Here is a 23,985-nt window from a genome sequence, read left to right on the forward strand (position 1 = left end):
CTTCTTTTTTTTAATTGGTGGTATATCGAATTTTCAACGTTTTGTGTCCATTCAGCATAACTTTCTGATGGAAAATAAAAGGATAGCCTACTCACGAATGCATATTTTAGGGTGTCCCAAATAAGACAGTAATGTGCCCGCGCTGTTCCCTTCAGAGTACTCACTTCAAGTGCTCTCCCCCTTCGGAGTGAGCAGGGTATAGTGATGCTCACGTTCGAAAGGAATTCACTCATTATGAAGCCTGTTCAGCCCTGAGTCTGCTGCTGAGCGCACGCGAGAGAGTGGACCGGTTAGGATGAAGACGCATAGTACGCGTGGGAACTGCATGGATTAGTTTGCACCGGCGAACTCTGCTCGCGCTCAGCAAGACTTATTACAATATTGTCGTCACATTGCTCGCAATGCCGCAAGCGCGCAAAATCTAAAACGTCTATTCCTTTTATCCGCGCGCAGTAGGCTACGCCTCCTTGCTGTCATGTAGGGCTTCATGTGAACGCATTACTGTTGACCGATGGGACACAAACAGAGGGTCACTCAGTGTGAGGAGGCAACGTGAAGAGGGTCCACTGTGTTTACAAGGATCGATTAATTTTGGAAAAGAGAGCACATTGTGGCAGTACTCTTGGGAAAGTTCAATTCCAGCCGCAGGGGAGCAGGTCGAAACGCTTATCATATCTAACAGGGAACACTGACTGAGTGTTGCGCGTGACTGGTATCGCGTCTGAACAAACCATTTACACCTGCCTCCGAGGACCTTAAAAACTCAAACTCGACATTAGATTATTTACCGTGGATTAAGTGTCAATCGGAACCCCTAAAAAGAAGGATATATCGACTTTAATTATAATAACTAACCTGCAACTGGGTGAAAATGAGGCAGCGATTCAAATGCGCGCAGAATTCACCAGTTTATTTCCAGTTGTAAGTGCTACACTTAACATCCTTGGGGTGCATATCTATTGTTTTTGAAACAGAGGTCTGTCACCCCGGAGCGGAGCATCCGGACAGCTGCATCTGGAGCAAAGGAGCGCTGTGCTGTTTGAAGGTTTCTGCAGACAAACACTGGAGCAATGAGTCGCATCCTCCACACACAGGTACGACTATTACCCCGTGAAAGCGTATAGAGGCTTAACTTAAATTGTTAGTCATTTTGTCAGAGAAAATAATGTAAAAAGGCTAAACTCTGAAAATGCTGGGTTGTTTCAAACCATGTTTGGGTCAGATATGAACAAACCCAACCGTTGGTTTAAATTCTTAAAATAAATTTTAAACTCAACGGTTGGGTTTGTCCATGTGTGAAACAAGCTAGCATTTTTTAAAATGTAAAACATTTTAATTGGTTAAATGTAAGTATACGCTGAAAAAAAAATGCAGAAGAAAATAGCCTACATGAAATTGTATTGTAAATGCAAAAAAAAATTTTTTATTTTTATTTTATAAGGACAACGTATATATTACCTCATAATTTTCTAAAAATGGCAAATATGGTGAAATATTGTTAAAATAATGCCATTGGAAAAGAGGGATTCCCAGAACCCCCTACACAAACAATCACGTTTGTTTAGGTGTCATTTAGAAAGTTAGATGCTTCTTATTAGTGTTGATATGTGAATTATATTAGATTAGATTGTTTCATTTTGCATTTCATGTTGCTTTGTTCATATTAGGGGCATTGTGTGTATTAACCTGATGGTGTCAGTTTGGTACTTGTGACAAAGGCTATTTTTTATGCATTGTGTTGCTTTCCATTGTCACTAGTGTTGGTGTCAGTAACTGTATAGTAAAAAAAACATATATTGCCATGGCTCAAGTATACCAGGATATTTACATATTTACGTAATTTACATATATAGTTATAAAAAAATGCCATCACATTTTTTGCTGCAAACTTCTGGAAACCAGAGCTGCCAGTTTTGTCCCCCCATTTTGTACCCCTATTTTTTTTTTTTTTTTTTTTTTTTACAGTGCACATTTTAACCAATTAAATTTTTCAAAACTAGCTGCATTGATTTGTCTCAGCAAAAGCTTACTTAGTTCAGCTATTATATTTGCTTTCTTAAAATGACGTTGCTTGTCGTAGGATTTATTTGTTCTCATTTGTGTTCTGTTTTGTTTTGTTTAAATGTCTAAGTTGAATGGCACTTAAAGTGTGTCATTAAGCTATCATTTGACACTGAGATTTTAAACGAAACTGTGGAGGTAATTAATGACTATCCTTCGACAGGGGAGATCATTGCCAATGTGACTCAGCAGTGTGTGGGTGCTATTGAATTCTGTAGACAGTAAATACAAGCAGGGACAGGACACAATCCCCTGCCAGTCCTCAGCTGAGCCGCAAGACATTTGAAAAGAATGTCAATTCTAGCTTATAATAGAAGCTTGGCACTGCATCACAAGCATATCATAGAATTGAAATGATATAAAATGACATCACTTAAAAGGTAAAGAAAAAAGCAGCTTTATTTTTAGCCCTGAAAAAAGATGCAGCAAGTTTATCAGTGTCCGCTCTGGACTGTGGCCCAGTTTGGCACCATTACGGAGTAATGTGCTGAAACTCTGACAGTCAAAACATACAAGCTTTCAGCTACCATTAATATGTGTTTTATCACTTTCAGCGCTGTGGACTGCTTGAGCTGCGGAGAGTATTTTGCTCTGAAAATGATTTGAGTGACGATTGATCGAATGTGTGTTGTGAAATACTTACTGAGTGAAGACATGGCCCTGTGATTTTCGCTGTGCAGCTTTTGCCAATGTTATGAAATGTCCCAAGAGGCTAGCAGGGGTGCAAAAAAAGCAATTAGGATTCGATACAACTGCTAATCTCTTTTTCTTTGCTCAGTACATCAGTGTGGTTGCTGGGATCTTTCAAATAATGCAATACCCATGAACGTTTCATAGCATTTAAAGACTGAATAACTTTTTTTGCGTTCAGCTAGAGAGGTTGGAAAGTCAGATCTGAGGCGACTGACTTGTTGTGCTGATGATTATAATAACATTGAGACCAGAAGAAAACGGAGCCATCTGTGAGAGAGAAAAGCTTATGAATGTGTAATCTTGCCCTCTCAGATGCCAATGCCATCGTTATCATTTCGTTCTCCTCCCTCATCTCTTTTGATAGCATATTTCCATCACAATGCTGCTGCTATTTGTTATACCTTGTTACACCTGATGGGAGCTCAGAACGCATCCTTTTCTACTCAAGACTTCCAGGAGGAAACGAGAGCATTTGAGGTCATTTGCCCCAGAAGACGTGTTTGTTTGTTTGTGTGTTTATATCACTCCACAGGGAGAGCAATTTCACCTGTACACACAACTCCTTCAGCCAGGTTATGCACAGGGAGCTTTTGTTAAATTACAGTCAACCCAGTGCAGTTCAATAAGCACAGCTCTAATTAACTCATCACAGAAATGTAAGGAGCGGAAAAGCTTCTCGCTCTCCACAGACCCAACAGCTTCGAGCTAAAGGTTTTAGCGTGCAGGGGACTTATCAGTTTCTCCTCAAGATGTCAGAATTTGAGCTTTTTGTTGTGGTCTGGCTTGCTTATTTGCTGTCTTGATTTGTTGTTGCTGTGGTGGCTTCTCTTCATAATGGATCTGAATAGTGTCTGTTTTAAAGAAGAGTCTTTCTTCTTTAAAACACACTATTCAGATCCATTGTGTAGGGAAGCCACCAAGCCACAAGCTTTATCATACGTGATTGCTGTCTTTTGAGAAAGATTAAGTCTGCACCGATGGAACAGCCTTTTTGAGGGTAGAATTGAGGTTTAGGGGCTTTGAGGTTTCAAGCGCTTCCAAAGGCATTCAGCACTCACTGTGTCTTAGCAATGACAGATACTGCCCATTATTTTTTAGTTTTAACATCCCAGAGGTCAATATCGTGTCTATGATTTACATGGCTCATGCACCGCAGTGTATTTGCGTGACTAATCTAACATGCACTGAGTATAAAAACAGATGATGATTCCCAGAGCATATTTTCTTCTCTGTGAGACCTAAAACTGAACTTCTCGTTGGGCCACATTGTTCTTTTTGACGATAGTCTCACTGTCTATTAACCAGTCCAGGCGATGTTGCAGGCAATCTAAATGGTGGCTTATTCAGTGCTGAAACCCTACTAGGTATTTTGTAGCAGTGCCGTATCTCTTTTGGGAGCTCTTTTAGTGATTGCTCCTCTGCTGCATCTCCTGGAAATGTTAAGCTGTTTGGGAGTTCCTTTTTTGAATGTATCCTTTCAAATCCCCTCTACAATTCTCAGACTCTGAAAACGAGCTTGCTGCCGAGAATTGCAGGATCTCAAGCCTCCAAGATCGTTGCCATTAAGGGATAGTTTTGACCTTTTGCTCTTCTGTCATTCAGAATTGAACAGTTCCTATCATATTGGTCTTGAATTGGTTGTTTAAATATTTCTTGATTCTCTGCGTTAATTGGGTGTCTTGGGTGAGATTTGGAGCAAGTATGAAATTAATTTGATGAAAACAGAGATTAGAAGCAATTGATAACATAGCTTTCACCGGTGCAAACTGCAATAATGGTATTTTGCTCATTACCAGAACAGGCCACAGTTTAAATCAGTAATTCCCAACCAAATCATACTGTGTATTTAAACAGTTTCCAGGGGGTACTTGTAAAGATGTTGATTCTGCTGCTTTTAAATCTATAAAACATAAGAAAAAAAATAATTAATACATGCATACATACACACACACTGGTGTTCATGAGATTAGTATGGTGTTTTAACTGTTTTTGAAATGTCTATTGTGCTTAACTGCAGTATTTCCATATAAAATACACAAAACAGTTGGTTAAAAACAATACTTATATTGTATACAAACATATTATAAAATGCTTTGTGTTTTATAGAAGCTTTGTGTTTAATTGTTTAAATAGTTTAACATTGGGAGAGCAATGACTTCATTTTAGCTCTCTTCACCAAAAAAGACGTAACAGATTTAAAGTTGAGCGCTGGCATATCAACATCACTTAAAGACCTGCTTTTATCACCCCCAGACTGTCGTAGTCAATTTTAAAAGCCTATTGAGGGTTATCATAAATCAGTTAAATTATTATTGTGCTTTAAAGTAATTTAGAAAGTTTTGGAAGCTTCTGGACATTTTAAAAGTTGGACAAAATGTATTTGTTCTTTAAACTCGCTTTATTAGTCTAGGCATGGAGCATATTCGGTCTGCCTGAAGTAGCTATAGCTGGCAAAGGAAAAAGCGAGAATGTCTAAAGAGTGCCAAGGCTTGTGCAAATGCAGAAATATGTGATTGTGAACATACTCCGATGCTTACAGAGATGGGCTTTTGATGAAGGAATAGGAAGCACAATTTTGTTAAAGGCTGAATTGCAAAGGCTGAGGGTGCAGTAAAAGTTTTTGGATATGTCACTTAAAATGTCTGTTTAACCTTATGTCACCAAATGTCATTTTAACCCTGTGGTTAAAATCAAGTTTTTAATGTTATGCTTTAAGAAAAACCATGTACAAATTCGTAAGTCAGCACCATTTCTGAGTATTTTCTCCTTAAAACTGCAGTGAACCAAGAGAATCGCGGTTTGAATTCGCTGGTGTTTCTGACGTCACAAACAACCTTGTAACCAATTAGGTCATCGTTTGATCGTCAACGAGTGGATCTCTGAGCTGGTGTAAGTGAGTGGAGGTGGGGCTAATTTACATATTCATAGACCCGCATATACTAAATGAGGCAAGGGTGTAGAGTTACATTCAAGCTATTTTAAGGCATGAATTCATTTTTTCAAGGAAAAAAACGTTTAAATATGTAATTTTGGTGATCAAATATGAGTTTTAAGGGATACAATTATTGACTACAGGGGGACTTTAAAGCAATTACGGAGTATGTTTAAATCTAAGATGAAGCTGGCAACCTAGGAGTCCTTAAAAACAATAGACCAGAAACCATCAGAAATGCATTAGATCACAAGTACATTAAATGTAGCATTCTATCCTTACTATAATCCTTAATTAAAGTGAAATACAGTACTGTGCAAAATGACAAATTGCATATTTCATTATGCTCTAATTGTTCAGTTATTCAGAGATTTTTACCTGTCCCATTGTGACTAAAAAAGAGATGAAGTTTCAGACTTTTCCAAACTTCTTGAGTGACAATCTTGGATGCAGAAATAATTTGGAGAAATGTTGGACATTTTAAAATTAAATATTAGCTGATGCATGAAGGTGATCATTCCAAAATATGATAAGGTTATTATTGCCAAGTCTGGAGGATTTCATAACTTGAACGTATTGTTCCATCCTTGATTTCCCATTAGTAATCATGAAACACTTCATTGAATTAGGTTTAGCCATTGAAAGGAAAAATTGGCTCAAGTGGAAAATGACTGTTTATCATATTATCATATCTGAACTTGGTTTCAGTGACATGTTTAAAATTAGAATGGGGGTTTTCTGCCACACATGCCACCTCATTTTTGATGGGCATAACTTTCTGTGTGGTTATGCAACACGTTGTTTTGTGCAACAGAGTATGGGATTCTCTCGCAGCTTGAGAAAGAAAGATATTCTGTTCGCTGAGTCAGTAATCGCTATGCTTACTTTGTCCTAGATCCTTTTTAAATTAAATGAGTGTATTAACTCAATTAGCCTGTCAGTGGCTCTTTACAAGCAGCTGGTACCTGGCAGCTCTTGCATAATAAGAGACAAAACCTCATTCATCCCTTTCCAATCGATTTTCCTTTTCCGTCCGGCATTTTTCACAACTTGCGTCCCACTTAAAACGGAACACATTTACATCAGAGGAACTTGCAACGGGTTCCCAAAAGGCATGTCTTCTTTCATATTGGTTGATCGCAATGCTGCACCATTAGGAAAGGGACGGATGATCTTGTTTGCTTCTTTTATTTTAATTTTTTTTTTTTTTTTTACTTTTTGGGTGGGAAATGTATTCTCACAGTAGATTATGTAAATTAGAAAAAGCTGTTGTTTTGAGAAGACTAAATTAGATATCTGTTGAAAGCATATTTTGCTTTTGCATTCTTTTGTTCTTCCTGTTCTGTGAATATAATTTATATTTGAAGAGATCTAAATATGATCTGTTTAACTGTGTCAAATCCAAGTTGAAAAAGTACAATATTAGCAAAGACTTTCATCAAATGTTTCTTCCTCTTCCCCTGTGTTTATCGCTGCATCTATTTCCTCACATTCAATTTTCAATTTCAGTTTTCAGTTTTATTGGTAAGAATAAAGCTAATGGCACATAATAACGCACATCGGTTTAGCAACGATGAAATAAAATGAGAATGTTAACAGTTATGCTGTCAATCAGTTTTAAATGGTTATTATTCATAATTATTTATTAGATTATAGAAAAATACATTTGTCAAATGAATTACATGATATATGGATTAATTGACTGAACCACTATTTATTGCATATATCTGTCACGGATGGTTGCAGGAAGTCAGAACAAGATGAAGGTATCTTTTCAACACAAAGGTTTAATGATCAAAACACAGGACAGAACAGGCAGCAACACACACTATTTACAATGGTGATTGGACAGAGAATGGATGTGAGGGACCAACTTATATAGCAAACACAAATGAGGATGATTAATGAAACACAGCTGAGCCAAATGAACTCATAATGATGGTGACCATGGTAACAAAGAAGTGGTGGGAAAACTGAACAAAGGAAAACATGTGATTAAAGAAAACAAACTGAAAGTCCATGAACACTAAACACACTGAACATACTGTGACAGAACACCCCCTCCCGGTAGGCGTGACCTCGCGCCATAACAGAATAAGTGAGGTCGGGATGGAGGAGGCTTTGGAAGTGGCCGAAGCGATGCCGCAGGCAAGGAGCCAGGAGATGGCGAAGGGATGGCAAAAATACTAATTGTTTTTTATAAATAAGCCTATAGCCTATGTTACATGCTCATATATTCTGCCATATAAACAGCATATAAACCATACAATAATTAGACCACCATTTACTTGCATCGATCAAATTTTGGTATTTATTAATATAATTGTTACATTTAATTTATTGACTCACTTTAATATGTGAATTCTATTATCAGAAAACTGAACATTTAGCGTTGTCAGGCTTTTATTTGTGCTTAATAGATAAAACAACGGCGCTGCGCACTCGGGTTTATGGCTGCTATAAATTTGACCTGCCACAAGATGGCACTGTTTTCGACACTCATGATGCTCGAACTCGAATCTTTTCCCGGAACAATCAAGGGAAAGCCTCAGTGCTTCATGAGGCTTCATTTGCCCATCCCTATTTTCAACACAAAGGTTTAATGATGATTAAACCACAGGACAGCAGAACAGGCAGCAACACACACTATTTACAACAGTGATTGGACAGAGAATGGATGTGAGGGACCAACTTTTACAGCAAACACAAATGAGGATGATTAATGAAACACCATGGTAACAAAGAAGTGGCGGGAAAACTGAGCAAAGGAAAACATGTGACTAATGAAAACAAACTGAAAGTCTATGAAAACTAAACACACTGAACATACTGTGACAATATCAGTATTTGCTGAGATTATTGTGTCAGGAGCGTTACACTCTCAGAGTTACAAAAAAAGTAAATATATTGTACAGCACTCTGTGTTGTGATTTATTTAATTAGCTATATTATATTAGTTATATTTAATTGCACTAAATGGACATGCTAAATTGAGCCTTAATTAAAAGTAAAGCAAGCAATAATTCCTCATAACAGAGACTAATCTTTACAGTCACTAAGCGAGACAATCAGATAAGACTGAGATGCATAGAAGCAGGCAAAGACTAAGTGCGGCGACTATCTAAGGCTTTGTTTGTCTAATAGATAGGGGTATTTTAGGCATCAACTTTCTACATTTCTGTCTCTTTTGTTTGTACATTTTGAACAAGCAGAATAGTACAATTTTATAGAGGTTTTACTCAGCCTTTTAAAATAGATTTTATGCTGATAGTGCACTACATCTATGCATGGTTGACACTGACACAAACAGAAATATACAAAAATGGACTAGTGTTTATAGAATTCATAAGCGACCTTCAAAACCATGATCTGTTATCATAATATTTACAGGAAGTTTCAGACCCTTCATCAGATCATCTGAACTTGATACTTCAGAATTGAGCAGAGAAAAATATAAAAATGGTTTGGGGTCCAAAAGAACACTAGTAACAACAAGTGCAGACTCTTTATTGAGTCTTCAGTTTATTCCATAACTTTTAAACTTTTCAAAATCCTTAAACCTTGTGTTTGTTTGCAGGTTTAAAGTGGATTTTGAATCCCAGATTTTCAATGTGGTCTTTTGGGCCCTACTATGTGTCCCAATGGAATATAGTCAATGACAACATCCTCTCTTCCAAGCATACTTGAGCAGTGTGTTTATTTGTGTGAGCTTTCCTATGTTTAAAAAAACGCTTGCGTGTTAGTTACAGTCATATTCACACGCATTCACACAGATTTTGCACATTGTGTTGGGGAAATAGAAAACACCCATATTTATGCCTGCACAAATTGACAAATGTAACCCACGTATAGCCTACTGTATGTACTACCTCTCTCTCACTCTATCATGGGATTATTGAATGAAGTGTGCAGGCAGGTGGAGGGGCATTGCATCCAAGCATCTTTCATTAATTACCCAGCTATGCTTGTGTGGAACGCTGGCATAAAAGATATTGACTCCTTGCGCTAACACTGCAGCCTGTGTCATCTCCATTTATCACAATTAACACCCCCACAACAAGTAGAGCCAAGCAGTGCAGCCTCAAGGTCAGGGGTACAGTACACAGCGTTATCTTATCTTATCTTATCTTATCTTATCTTATCTTATCTTATCTTATCTTCTTTTGTTTAGTTTATTATTTAATTAAATTTTTATTTTAAAAGATTATTATTATTATTAAAGTTATATTTTGGGGCTTTTTGCCTTTATTTAGATGGGAGGACAGAGAGGAATTTGACCAGGAAAGGATCTCGAGCCGCGACTCAAACTCTGGTTGTCAGAGCACTTACCTAAACAGTTGTGTTTTTTTTTTATTTCATTTAATTTCATTTCATTTCATTTCATTTCATTTCATTTTTTCATTTCTGCCATCACATTTTTATATCATCAGTGGCCAGATTTATTTTAAACAGATCAAAATATCAAGTACTAGAACTTTGTCTCCTCCAGTCCAAAGCACAGTGTAGTGTTTTTAGAGAAGAAAAAGCATGAACATTTGACATTATATATATCTAAAAGCCGCTTTTCCGTCGGGCCAAACCATTCTCTTTGCTTAACCGTTCCATTCCGTGCCAGCCAGTACGGACATGGTTTCATTTTCCACTGTGGGGCTGATAACGACAGAGGTTGCCAACACAATGGTTTACTGATGATATGAGATGTAAATAGCGAACTGCGTAATGGAGGATGATCAGATATTTAATTTAATTTTATTATTAATTTGTATTTATGTCACTCAAATAGCGCGTTTAGCCAGCTACAGAGAAACTGATACCCAGGCAACGGACAACTGACCAATTCTACAAGCACGGTTCGGCACGGTTAGCAAACTGTGCTGAGAATTCTGGGGACAAGAATGGTTTGTAATCGTGCCATGCCATACCAGGCTCAAGAGGAAACCGTTCCTAGAACCGTTTGGCCCGACAATGGAAAAAAAACGGCTTACGTTATTTTTGTAAGCTTTAAGCATTAGCATATAGATAGCTTTAAAGCTCATAGAAATAGACTAAATTATGATTTCATGGGACATTTAAGAGTTTTGTTTGCTTGGTTGCTTGCTTTGTTTGCTTATAGCTGGCTGCATAAAGCGGCATCTTCAAAGCTGAGCAGAAGCCTTTGCTAACTAACTTTGAGGCATTGGGTTAGACTAGGGTTAAGTTTAGGATTTGGTTGGGTTTATTTTTAAACAGGGTCAAGGTCAGGTTAGAAACTAGATTAGGCACATGCCAGCCATAAAAAAAAAAAAAAACTTGTTCTAGTGAGTTATACGACAAGGATAAATATATAATGTATAATATAGATCTTGAGTTGTTCTCATACCATGTCATTGTGCTGTTTCAGAACTGAAGTTAGAAGTCTCTGATTTGAGTCTAGTTTTGGGCTAAATCAAGCATGATTTGTCTAATGGAAGCTTGGAAAGTTGATGTGAAAGGCATTTCTGTAACTCTTAGTTACTTGTCATGCTCAGACCAGCTGTCATGTTAGAGCAGTTCACAAATGATTTTACGCTACGGTCACGATTAGTCTCCAACTTGTGTCTGTAGACATCCATGCACACATACACAAATATGAACTATGACACACTTAGTACACTCTGTCCAAATGCCACACATGGTTACTCATTCATCTGCGTCCCACTTGAGCGCGAAGCATCCCAAGTCTGCAAGTACACACACAGATAGTTACGTCACATGTCTGTCCATGTACTCTAGCAGAGATTCACAGTACACACACACACTTACATAGCACCCATATCTTATGAAAGGATTGCCTCCTGAGTAAACATACGCACACACAGGACTCAGATTATTATGGGATAAAGAAGCAATAGGGTAATGGAGGGCAGCCTGTGTAAATATATTACAGTCATACACAGGCTCCTTCACACAGACAGAGAACAGCAGACACATCTTAAACAAACAGACTGGACACAAGCAAATGCAGGAATAAAACACACTTTCCATGAATATGGTACATGTGGGTTGCCCATGGCTTACTTAAGGGGAGACACCCCAGATGAATAGGGAAAAAAAAAAAAAAAACTAATAGATATCAGCATGAAACTTCCCCAGTTGATTACTGACATTAAGACAAATATATTTTGTATTACAAGTTTTTAGAATATTTATGTTTAAATATATTTACAATTATATTTATTTAACTAATTTTCATATATTTCCAGAAGAGAAATCTGAACATTAGATAAAGCCAGATTCAAAATTCTTGTTTCATTTTGTTGACATATTAGAGTCAAAGGTTTTTAAGATTTTGAGATTTTGGATATCTCTTTTTATCACAAAAAACTTTCAACAGCCATAAAAAAATCCATTTTCGCCCCGTTTTTAGGTATAAAATGTTGTATAAATCAGAATCTGAATGATATATGAACAAACCCCTCTGTAAAAACCTTAAGAATATACATAGGAATACAACTGGAAAGTTTGGTTTATGTAAGTGCCGCTGAAGTGGAGATTTCTGGCTCAGAGAACAAACCCATTTTGAGAAAACGGCCTTTAAAGATTTGTATTGTAAAAATTCATACTTTTTAGTGGAAATAACTATTTACAGACACAATATCTTATCAAATCATTAGCAATCAACAATACAAACCACCTAAAACGCATCAAAACTTATAACACAGCATTTATGGCCTTCAACTGAACAGAACCCCAGTAAAAAACAGTCAAAAACACACTCTGGAAATGTCAGAGCACGTCTTAATTTATTTGTTCATTTATGTATGCATTTATTAGTTTTTTTTTTGTTTATTTGTAGAATTTGTATTTATTAATGTTCCCTCCGTTCTTTTTCAAAGGCATTAAAGGAAGATTATCAAAGCATAATGTTGAATGCATTTTTCAAGCTCAGCCATTTATTTTCCAGTACGATGAGAAAAAATATTTTTTAATTTACTGGAAATATAAGCTTATCATTAATTATAAACCAACATTTGGTCCCAGATTAGTTAGATCCTACTAAGTGGCAGCTTTATTTTGGCTAAATTTGCAATTTTATTTATTAAAATAAAAAAAAATATTTATTTATTTTTTAAATTATAAAATTATTTATTGAACTTTATAAAGAAAAATAACTTTAAAAATAAAATATCTAATTTTAATTATTAGAGGATTAGTATATTTAAAGGCACAGTGTGTAAGTTTTGCTGCTAAACAAATAAACAACAAATTCGCTTGATGACGGCGTGAATGAGTGTAGAATAATGTGAGATGTCGTCTTCACCTCCACAGCCGATGGAAAGCAATCCAATGGGACTCAGGCAGAAATCGTGTTCATGGATGAGCTAATGTATTGAAGTTTTATTAACGTTACTGAGCTGTGCGGGGCCGAGAGCCGTGGGAGCGGAACGAGGCCGGTGGAGTTAATGCTAATGAGAGACAGATCCCTGCGCAACACACCAGTCTCGAGTCCCATAGAGGAGCTCCGGAGCTTTTATTATGCTTATATGCTGCTGTCGGCCACTGCTGCTTCTTTTGTTTTTTTGAGTGTTCATTTTACGATTAAAGTTACGTTTAACGTCCGCTTCCTCCTTCCTTCATCTTGAACTATGTTTCTGTTATGTTTGATCATTTAAAATCACTTTTTTTTTTTTTTCCTTTCTAATGAAAGAGCTGCATGTGTTGAATAACTTTATTTGATTAATTAAAACTGTTGGGTAATGCAGCTCTGTTTTACTTGGTCAGAACAATACTAAAATACATTTGAGTTATGTTAATGTTACTCTGTGTGTTCGCTTCGTGGCTGGTATGAGACACTTGTTGCACATTGCAGTAAGCTAGATTGTATTAGAATATCATATAAATAAAAGCTGGATGACTTTTGCTGCTAAATGGCATACAGTTTATTGTAAAATATATTGTATGGTGGAGAAAATGCTGTATTACTGTTAAAATAAAAATAAAGCTCTTTCTCATTATGCTATGTTAGCCACTTGACAAAGTAGTGTTGTCTCTAAGGTACAAACATGTTACTCGCAGTAAATCAAGAAAACAAGAGATTTAAACAATAAGACTAGCCGTGTTGAGCTATATAACAATGATTAGTTTCTGTCGATAAAGGTATCCAAACAGCTGATCACCTGTCTAATAAAACACATATTAAAGCATCTTTGGAAAATCGCAGGTAAGGCAGATATGACATCATTGACAGGTGACAATGACACAGGCCGTTAAACTTGCTGATTTCTCTGCATTATTAGAACATTATTAGAAACATTTGCGGTAAAGTAAGAACACAAGTCAACAAAATATATAACATTGTTCTAGTGGTTTTTGGATGTTTTAATCCAAAATTCTTACATATTGTGCCTTTAAAACCAAGTATATGTCCCAAATCTTCACAGGGTTAACAGGGTTTCAAAAATTGCCTCATAACAAACTGATAGAAACTAAAACAGTTCATGTAATATTTAGTTTGATCTAGTGAATTTCTCAGTTAACATTTTATAAACGTTAAACAGTGACAGTGAAAAAAAAAGGTTTCAAATTGAATTCTGCACCCATCTTTCTCTGTTTATTTGATGGGTGCAGTTTCATTGAACGTCCAAGCCCCTCCCCATATCATGCCAGTTTCCATGGCATCCATGATGCCTTGTGACTGGGCAACTGTTCAACAGCATCACTGGTGGATTTGAGTGGAGGATCATTTTCTCACAGCCGAGCCGTGTGATCGGAGAAGAGCTAACCCTGACCACCTCTGAGGATTGCTTCCTCCTTTCCACCGAACCCCCATGGGCCTGCGTTGAGTGCAAAATAATTCAATTTTCATCGCTTACTATCAGGTTCTCCCACAACTAAAGGGCAGCGGTGAATCCATGGATCAGTTTTAGGGCTTTGCAACAAGTTGACCTACATATAGAAAGATTCGGTTCCTATTGCATTTCGCCTGCAAAAGCAATCAGCAGGAGCGCTCACACGAACCAGATGGATTCACAGCACGCTCTCTGAACCTCTCGGAGTCACTCACTGTTCTTTGTATCTCCCTCCCCTTTACCTTTCAGCTTTCGGGAGGGCACAGGCATTTGAAGTGTTTGAAGGCCCCAGAACTTGTGTGTTGTTGAGAAAGTACTACCTAAGCCATTCATCACAAATACCTATACACGTGCATTTCTGTTTCTTACTCTACTAGTTTGGCTTTTTCTCTTCAGCTCTTAATATATTGTTTGTGTCATGCCGGGAGAAGAAAAGGCAAAGCGAATATAGAATCTCATCCCTCACTCCACAGACCAGAGTCATTTTTTAATCACAGTTCACTGAGCTGTCCTGATCTTTATGGCAGCAGCAGCCATATCCTCATCATTTTAGTTTGTTCTTGAATTAATGAGGTCTGTTTAGTTTTTTAAACTTTGTCTCATGGCAGAAACTCTAAGAGGAATGTCAGAATTTTGAGCTCCCCCTAAACTTCTTGTGGTTTGCAAGCATGAAGTTGCTTTCTGGCAGACTGGCATGTGTTTTAACCCCTGAGGTTAGTAGTTTGGTATTCATTAGAATGGTGCTGAAACCACAGATGTGTTTAACACTTTCAACACCCTCTTTGACTTCCACTGTGACAATTTAATGGCAGTTATAATTTTGTCATCTTGTTGGCCTTCTCAGAATTGTAATCCAACATATAGTTAAGATGTAAATTTGAATCGCTAATTCCTTCACCTCTTTTAGGACATTAAAAAAATTCTGCTCAAGTTCAGATATGTTAAAAACTGACTGTAGAGTTTAGTTTCTCCCATTCTCATTTTTTCCCCCTGTGCTGATGAAATGCGAACACCGGTAATTAAAATAATGAATGTTTTTGAAAAGACTCCTTTATTTAAAAAGTGGATGGATGGATGGATGGATGGATCATTTGATCATTTTGAGAATCAGATCCATCAACAATTTATACTCTTTGATCTCTAGTTTGACATGTTCGTTGACAGCCGATCAATGATAATTGCGATAAAATTTTACCTCCAACGAAATTCTAGCAGAGTCAGAAGATTTTGAGTCACACTTCTGCAGTGTGGCTTCTCCTACGACTACGGTCAAATCAAAACCCAATAGGAGCGCCGAACCTGATGACGCAATCAGCGCGACAACTGCAAACACCACTTGCCTTCGCCTTCGTTTTTCCCTGTACATGTCAGAGTACATAATACAAATCTCGTTCTGATGTCTTGTTTATCATCTTTGTTCAAAGCCAAATGTTTTAACAAGCAGAATTACATGAAACAAACTATCTGCATCTAGGCAGAAATACCGTGGGACTTTACTGAACTGATTTTAGGAGAGGTTAGTTTCTCATAGTCTCAAAGCATCCTTCAGTTGTCCTCCTGCATTCACAGATAAATAGCCCTCAGAGACTATGCCTGAAGCTGTCCACCGCTGCCAGAAAGACATGTGACAATTGAAAGCATTCTCTTGTTGTTGCCATATTCTCAGTGTAAATGGAACAACACAATGCACAGAGAAAAGAGAAAGTGTGAGCCTGAGGATGATGAACAGAGAGCTCTTATCCTGAAATTATTGCTTCTGCTAGGCTATGACACCATAAAAGCAATCATTCTTGTTAAAGGGACGGTTCTCCCCACAGTGAAAATTGTCATCATTTGCTCGCTCTCATGGCGTTCCAAACCTCTACTTTCTTTATTTCGACCACTGAAGAAAATTGTTGATAGGATTGATGATGAACTGCAAACCACGTGCTATCAAAAATATAAAATAAAGTGGCTAATCCACTCTTCTGTGAGGAACAGAAGAATATTCAACAGTCATTCTTTACTGAAAAGCTTGTCCTGTGCTGTAGCTCTCGAATCACATTACAATGATTTGAATATGCACATATTTAACCTGGCTGTGGCACGATCAATTGCAACACACAAGAAGCAGATGTTTGCATCATTGATGTCAGAGCTATCAGGTGGCTTCAGAGGACTCAGAATATAAAGCCTGAGTCATTTTAACGATGATTTATTTGTCTGTCTTGGTGTTTTACAGCTCATGGTCACTATTTAAAGAGAATTGATTTGAGGGTGACAAATGAGAACATTTTTCTTTTTATGTGAAGTATTTCTTTAAAGACGCTGTGAAAGATTTTTCTAACTGCAGCATCACACTCATTCTCTAAAGACATGCCATGCAATCCGATGTCAACAACCCTGAAACAAAGCAAAATTATTCACTGCTCGAGAGCCTTTCTGATTGGCTAATATTTATTTATGTACTGTTTACATAGACGTGTGATGTCACAGAGATTTGTGATGTCTGAGAACACAGATTTCAGTAATATCTGTCAGATAGGATATTTTATGTGCGGTAGTCCAAAAAAAATATTGCCTACAGCAGATTTAACTCTAATTATGTTATGTGTCTCTGTATTCAGTGTCAGCTTCAGTAACATGTTCAAACATAACGCTAAACTATCTCAGGTGCAAGCAGAGTCGTTCCAGATTCCAGATCTTGCCTTTAAATCATCGTAATTTAGAATAGAGTGAATTTTTGGCAGCCTTAGTTTTCAAGTGTAATGGACCTCATCTGAAGAGATGAAAGTAATCCCTCCTGCTTCTGCTAGAAGCATACTTACGACTGAGGTTTCCGTGGTTTCTACGGTTAGCATATTTAAAAAAAAATGTAATAGTTTGTTTTTACATGTACATTTACCAATTTTATGGAAGTTTATGGAAGTTACAGGATGTGCCAACATTATTGCAATTATTTTTATTATAAGAGTTTTGATTATTATTTATAGAATTATTCCAATTCAAAAAGAGACAATATGAGACAAAGACTACATCACTTCATTAACCAACACTAATTTCATATTCGGAGAGGCAAGGAATATGTATAAAATTCTACGGAGCCCCTAAAGCAACATGGTTAAACTTGCTGTGGTAGTCGGTGACATTAGCGGACATCAGATTTCATGTGAAGAGAGTAAGGAGAGATGACTGACAGGATGATGTCAGAGGATTTGGTGCCCAACAGTGTCATTGACTAATATCTTATCTTGTAAAATGTGTAATCAGTACTACCGCTCTCTATGCAGATTCCTCCCATCTCTTATTTTTTTTCCATCACCATGTCTCTTTAGAGGCTTCGTATTACGTCCTTTCCGAACATGAGCACACCCCTATTGGAAAGTACTTAATAATACTAGTAATAATGGATGTTTTAGTGTTTGTGCTTGTATGCGTGTGCACTTGCTCACACAAACATATGCGCACACATACACTTATCCTTCTTGTCCTAAGCTCAGCTGCCCCGGTATAATATTGATGCTGGCGAGTAGACACCCAGACACACAGGGGATGAATGGCTATTTTTATTCTGCTTCCATAAGCATCAGTATATTCTCATTCATTTCTTGATAGACTTGTCTTTGAAGTGCAAAAGAATAAAGATCAGCTATTTCAGCACTGAGGCTGACACAAAACACATTTGGACTTGGAGCCAAATTGGTGCTTTTTGCCTTACTTTAGCTTCTGACAGCCCATTAAAATGTATGACCGTGTGGATTCCCAACATTCACTGGTTTTTGTGTAGAAACTAGCCATGTTTCTAGAGCGCAATGTCTTTGATCCTTTAATCTGCTTAATGTTCCAGCTGCTTAATTTCTTATCATTCAGCGATCATTCATTAAGCTGGATGAGTTTGTGTTTGATGATGCAGAGAATCTGCCACAGTGCATGATGACTCAAATCAAGCCCACCATCATCTAGACCTTATGCGAACAGAGCCGAGAAACCTTACACAGACATTTGATGTCCAAATATAGCTCAATAGTTTTCTGCCATGCAAATCTGTTTACTGCTTCATGCGCCGCTACTAAATCTGCCATGTCACAACAAAATCAATTGTGAGCTTATGAATTGTAACTGATGAACAGTTAGACTGGGTGCAGTGAAAAAGTTTTTTTTATTTTTTTTAGATAAACATTAATGTTAATTTTATGTTAAGTGAAACCTACATTAGTGTAATTTCTGACTAATTATTTGTATGACACTTTGTAGTAAGAGAACATTCTGTCATTTTGTTATTTACCATTGGGTCATAATATGTATCTCCAAGCAACACATGGAAATGCCTTTATTGCAAGAGTCAATGTTTCTGAATGAATCAGGTGAATGATTCTAGTGAATTGAGAAATATGCAAGTGAATTAGGGTGACCGCTAGGGGTGGGAGATTTTGACAAAAATGAATATCTCGATATTTTTTTCCAATATCTCGATATCGATATTCAGACGATATTTTTGCCATCCTTCAAAGAAATGTATGCAAACTGGCAAAGAAGGTCCAGTTGGTCTTTTGACTTGCTGCATTTGACCTATTATTGTAGGCTATAGAAAAAACAATAAAGGAGCTAACTAAACAGAATCTGAGGTAGCCCCTACTTTTTCCACTTACAAAATAAAACAATAAAAAAACCGGAACTAGGCACCTCTTGCAACAGTGATTATTAAATCAAACAATATTGTTGATGATGATAATTCAAAGTAAAAAAAAAAAAATTTTCAGAACACTATAATTCCATCCATTTTTCCCCAAAACGCTATAAATCCATCCATTTTCTTCCAAAAATTGATGGTTTGTCTTTTTAAAAAAGTATTTTGTCTTTTATTTTTCGTGTTTGCATTTATGAGGAAAAAACAATATCATGTGACAGTTCTCCATTATGGACGCGCGCAAGCGGCACTAAAAGACTTTCAAACTTTCACACAGAACTCAAAACAGAAAGCACAAAAAAACGAATTTCGTTTTGTATTAATTGTATCTTAATTTTAATACATTTTTCATTCACCAATTTCCTGAATTTAATATAGGCTAGCAATCACAACATAAGGTGCTTGAACTGGAGATATCATCATGAACCGAACCGAACCGTAGCCTACTCGCCTCACAGGCCTAAAAAATGTGAAATATATTTACAGAAAGCTGGTTCTAAACAAAACCATCCAAAACAAAATAAAATAAAACTATGTAGCCTAATAAATGTGCATTTCTCCGGTGCGTTCACTAGCCTACTGCGAAGATCGCGAGTCAATAGTAGATCGTCAACTTCATCTTTGCAGCCGACACAGAAATTAATAAACAATTAAAATGTCTTATTGCAATATTTTACATATTCATAATCATTACTTTTGCTGGTTCTTTGAGGCAGCTTTTTAGGTTTATGGCGTTTTGGAAAAGAGCTCTTCACATACAAACACCGTTTCACCAAGGCACAGCGGCCCTTCAGCACATAAGAACAAAAAGAGAAAAAGCACGGACTTACTAATTACGAAACTTTGATGTGGTTGAACAGGTGAAACAGTCACAAATTCCTCTGCAACTCAAACCTTCTCAATACGAGTTATGAAGGAAGAGAACAGCATTACAGTTTTCAGCGCGTCCTCCTCTGATTGCTGTGTTGTGACTGAAAAAGTGCGTGCGGGTCGGGAGCACATGCGCAAAACGTAGGTTTGTAAAATGTCCTTTTGTAAAATGACATATGATAAAATAAAAATAATTAATATATAATTTTCCAAAACGGTTTTGCGCATGTGCTTCTGCGCGCACTATTTCGAATTTACGTATGAATGTGCGTTTTTGACGACACGGGACCATGGGCTGGGCCACTTGGAGGTTGCTTCCGGGAATAGTACTGCCCTACAGTATTAAAAATCACTACATATAATTGTTTAGAAGGTTATAGTGTGCGTTATTTGTTTTCTCTTTAACTTCTATCAGCTCTTTTCGTGTTTGGGGGGTCGGATTGTACAAATTATGAAATATTCGATATCCCAATTTTGCATATCGTCCAGACAACAATTTGGATATTATCGTCTAAACGATATATCGCCCACCTCTAGTGACCGCCCATCCCGCTTTGCGTTTTACTGCACAGTATTTTTGTCCCGCACGTCGCATATTGAGAAAATGTCCCGCATTTTCATCAGTCTATTGGTTTTTAATTATCATATTAAGAAAACGTGCATGCTTTCTTTTGCCTTTTTAAGAAAGCATTTTATTTATTCTTTTTGCGGCATAGTTTTTCACCTATATTTAACATCCTTCGTCAGAAGTACAAATACAACAGCTGTTTTTTAAATCCTATCCAATGGTTGAAAAGAAAGGAGTAAACATGGTCACTAGTATGTGATGGCTGTCAGTCAGAATGTGGACTGGTGATTCATTCCATGTGTTCCCTGTCAGGAAACAAATGGATAATACGGTCAATTAAAATTTTTAATTTAACAGAATTGATCAACTTGTTACCTGCATTGGTTGTTTTAATTCACATCCTTTCTAAAAATGTGAGTTTTTGGTTTAATATATTCTTAATATATAAGACTGTCAATGATCTAATTTCATGTTGTTTTATTTTTTATTTGTTCATTGTTTATTTTGTTGGATTTTAGTTGGACTTGGTCAGAACTGTTTCAAAAATAGTTATCTGCATGATGCCTGCTGCCTTTGGGCTCAGTGATGTTGAATTTAAATTACATGTAAATTAAAGAAGTGTTATGTTACATTGTGATGTAATGGTGTTTCATGGAAGGGACGAAAGAACAAAGAACTTTTATCGGCTGAAAGGCAGAATACAAATGTTTTTATTAAGTTAGATAGACATTATATAACAGTTTCAGGTTATGTTTTAGAGTTGGTAACATGTCCAACATTGTCACACACAAACCTATAATCGTCCCACATTTGGTTTGTTTGATGGTGGTCAACCCAATGTGAATGAACCTTTGTTCTTAAATGTACAATATGTAATTTTTTCGCCGCTAGAGGTCGCTAACCTCTTACAATAACAAAGGCATAGTTTGATGACGCAACATTTGCTAAGAATTATGGATCTTGTCGTCAACGTCAAGCCGACCGATCTAATAATGTTTATGGATGAGTAAATACATTGATGTTTTTATCATGACTGTGATATGAAGCAGTTCGGGATTGCTAAGAGACAGCTATCAGCTCCACACTCGACGCGAGTCCCGCGGATATAAAATGAATATGGACATTTCATTCTACCGAACTACACGCGAGTGCAGAATTACTAACAGGTCAGTTTATTAGACAAATTAAACTTGTGAGGTAACGCAGCGCTGTTTCACTTGGTCTAACATTACACTATCACACTAAACTGCATTTGAATGTGTTGAAATTTATGTTATTCTATGTGTTAGTTTGTCTGTATGAGACTAGCAGTAAGCTAGATCAACATTAGAATAACATACAGATCATATTCTAACATTTTATCATTGTTGAACTATATAACATTGATTAGTTTTATGTAAATGTGCTCACCTGTTTAATAAAGTACATGTAGGAGCGGTCGAAGTCTCGGACGTGGAGCTCTCGTTTATATACTGTCTATGGGAGCTCTTGGCATCTCGAAAACGCCGCGCTGATATTGATTCTCGTTTTAGTTCTCCTTTTTTATCCAAAGTCTGCTTGCCATGGTCCATAATGTTTGAACGAAACAACAACAGCATGCAGATAGACATTACGAACTACACAGATGTCCACGTCTGTCGCCTTGGTTACTATCAGAGGGCTCTGGTTACTATGGCAGTATGAGAGGAAACCAGGGAGAACGCGGATATGACGCCACTGACGGCAACAAAACAGAAATAAAGAAACGGTCCGTGTCTTCGAATTAAATTACAAATTTCTCCTGGTTGAAAGTTGTTGGAAACAGTCGGGATAATGTAAGTACACAACTAAAAATATATATATAACATAGATATAGTGATTTTTGCTATTTTTAAAGCAAAAAAACTACATATTGTACCTTTAAATTAATCAGAAGAATAAATGATTCAATGATTCATTCATAAAGACTACTGTATAGAGACATCAAAAATGACCTACTCTGAATAGGTTCCGTTCAGACATTGTACTCATTCACATACTGTTCGCCTTCTGTTTAGTAGGAAAGTATGCATATTCAGATATAGCCATCCACTTGTTTTTGTTCCTGAATGAATCAGTACTTTTTAATTCATTAGTCGCCACCTACAGGTGTAATAATGTATAAAAGTGCCCTATGATATCCACAATGTGAAAAATGTGGATGGAATTGCAGAAATATAGTCAGAAAAATGGCAGGAAATCACCAAAACTGAGCCTGATGGACTTGTTCACAAGCCACTTCTTGGTTGTCTTTGCACTTTGGACAGGAACATTGTCTTGTTGAAAAATAATATCTGATCATTCCTCTTTAGATAACAACTTTTCAATTCTGGGAAGCAAGCCATTCTGCAATATTCTCCTGCACTCCAAAGCATTAAATGACTTTTCACAGTGAAGTATCTCACACATACTAGCAGATAAAAAGGCACAGTCTCTTCATCCATGCTTCACTGTGGTAGAGATGATATTTCTAACCAGACTTTCAAAAACGCCACTCTGGAGCATCTTTGCATATTCTGCCAAAAACTTCATTCTGTCTTTGATGTTTTTTCTAAGACAGCAATGGCTTTTAAATATACAACACAATCTCATGTGTTGTATATTTAAAAACATACAACACAATCTCATGAAAGTGCGTATCTATACCACAAATTTTATTTCTCGTGCCATTTATGCCATTTTACACTGTAAACCCCTTGGGTAGGATTAGGGGTGTGGAGTGTGTGCGTATTACACACCATTAAGTGCATATCATATGCACGCAAAACCTGCGTATCATGTGCACTCAAAAACTATTTTTGCCGTAAATGGCACGAGAAATCAAATTTGTGCTATAGATACGCACTTTCATGAGATCGTGGCGGGCTTTAACGAGGAGCAGTGGGTCAGAAATTTTAGGATGAGCAAGCCAACCTTTGATATGTTGTGTTAACGTGTGTCCACATTCCTCTTTTACGACGACACAACGTTTCGTCTGGCATTCCGTCCCTTTGCAGATGCATGTTGGGGTTGCTCTCATCATTAAACCACGGAGACGTAGCCTAATGCCTCAGAAAATCCGATCTGCCTGTTTACATGACAGTTGCATTGGCACATATCTGATTTATTTCCACATATGAACGAGGCCTGAAACCGATCTCGAAATATCCGAATGCATGCGTTTTTTTCCTGTTTACACGGTCATAGAACACATCCGATCTGTGTCAGATGTGAGCAAAAAATCGGAATTGGGTCACATTTCACTGACAGTGTAAACGGGGCCTTAGTCAGCTATAATAAAGTTCTCTTTCATCCTGCCATCAGTCCATTCCCATGATGATGGCCTTGATGCAAGATTCATAATTTGCTATATCCATTACTAGCTGGGCAT

The 23,985-nt window shown here is 37.0% G+C and overlaps 1 protein-coding gene across 1 annotated transcript in view; it reads left to right on the forward strand.

The window, feature by feature from the left end:
- Nucleotides 1–224: 224 nt before the first annotated feature.
- crhr1 (corticotropin releasing hormone receptor 1) overlaps nucleotides 225–23,985 on the forward strand; it is a 140,887-nt gene continuing 117,126 nt past the window's right edge. Inside the window, exon 1 of the mRNA XM_079891186.1 lies at nucleotides 225–1,094. Coding sequence (XP_079747312.1) covers nucleotides 1,071–1,094 — 24 coding nt within the window. The 5' untranslated portion in view covers nucleotides 225–1,070. The remainder of the gene's footprint in view (nucleotides 1,095–23,985) is intronic.

The sequence above is a fragment of the Squalius cephalus genome (assembly GCF_949319135.1).
Source record: "Squalius cephalus genome assembly, chromosome: 1".
Taxonomy (NCBI): domain Eukaryota; kingdom Metazoa; phylum Chordata; class Actinopteri; order Cypriniformes; family Leuciscidae; genus Squalius; species Squalius cephalus.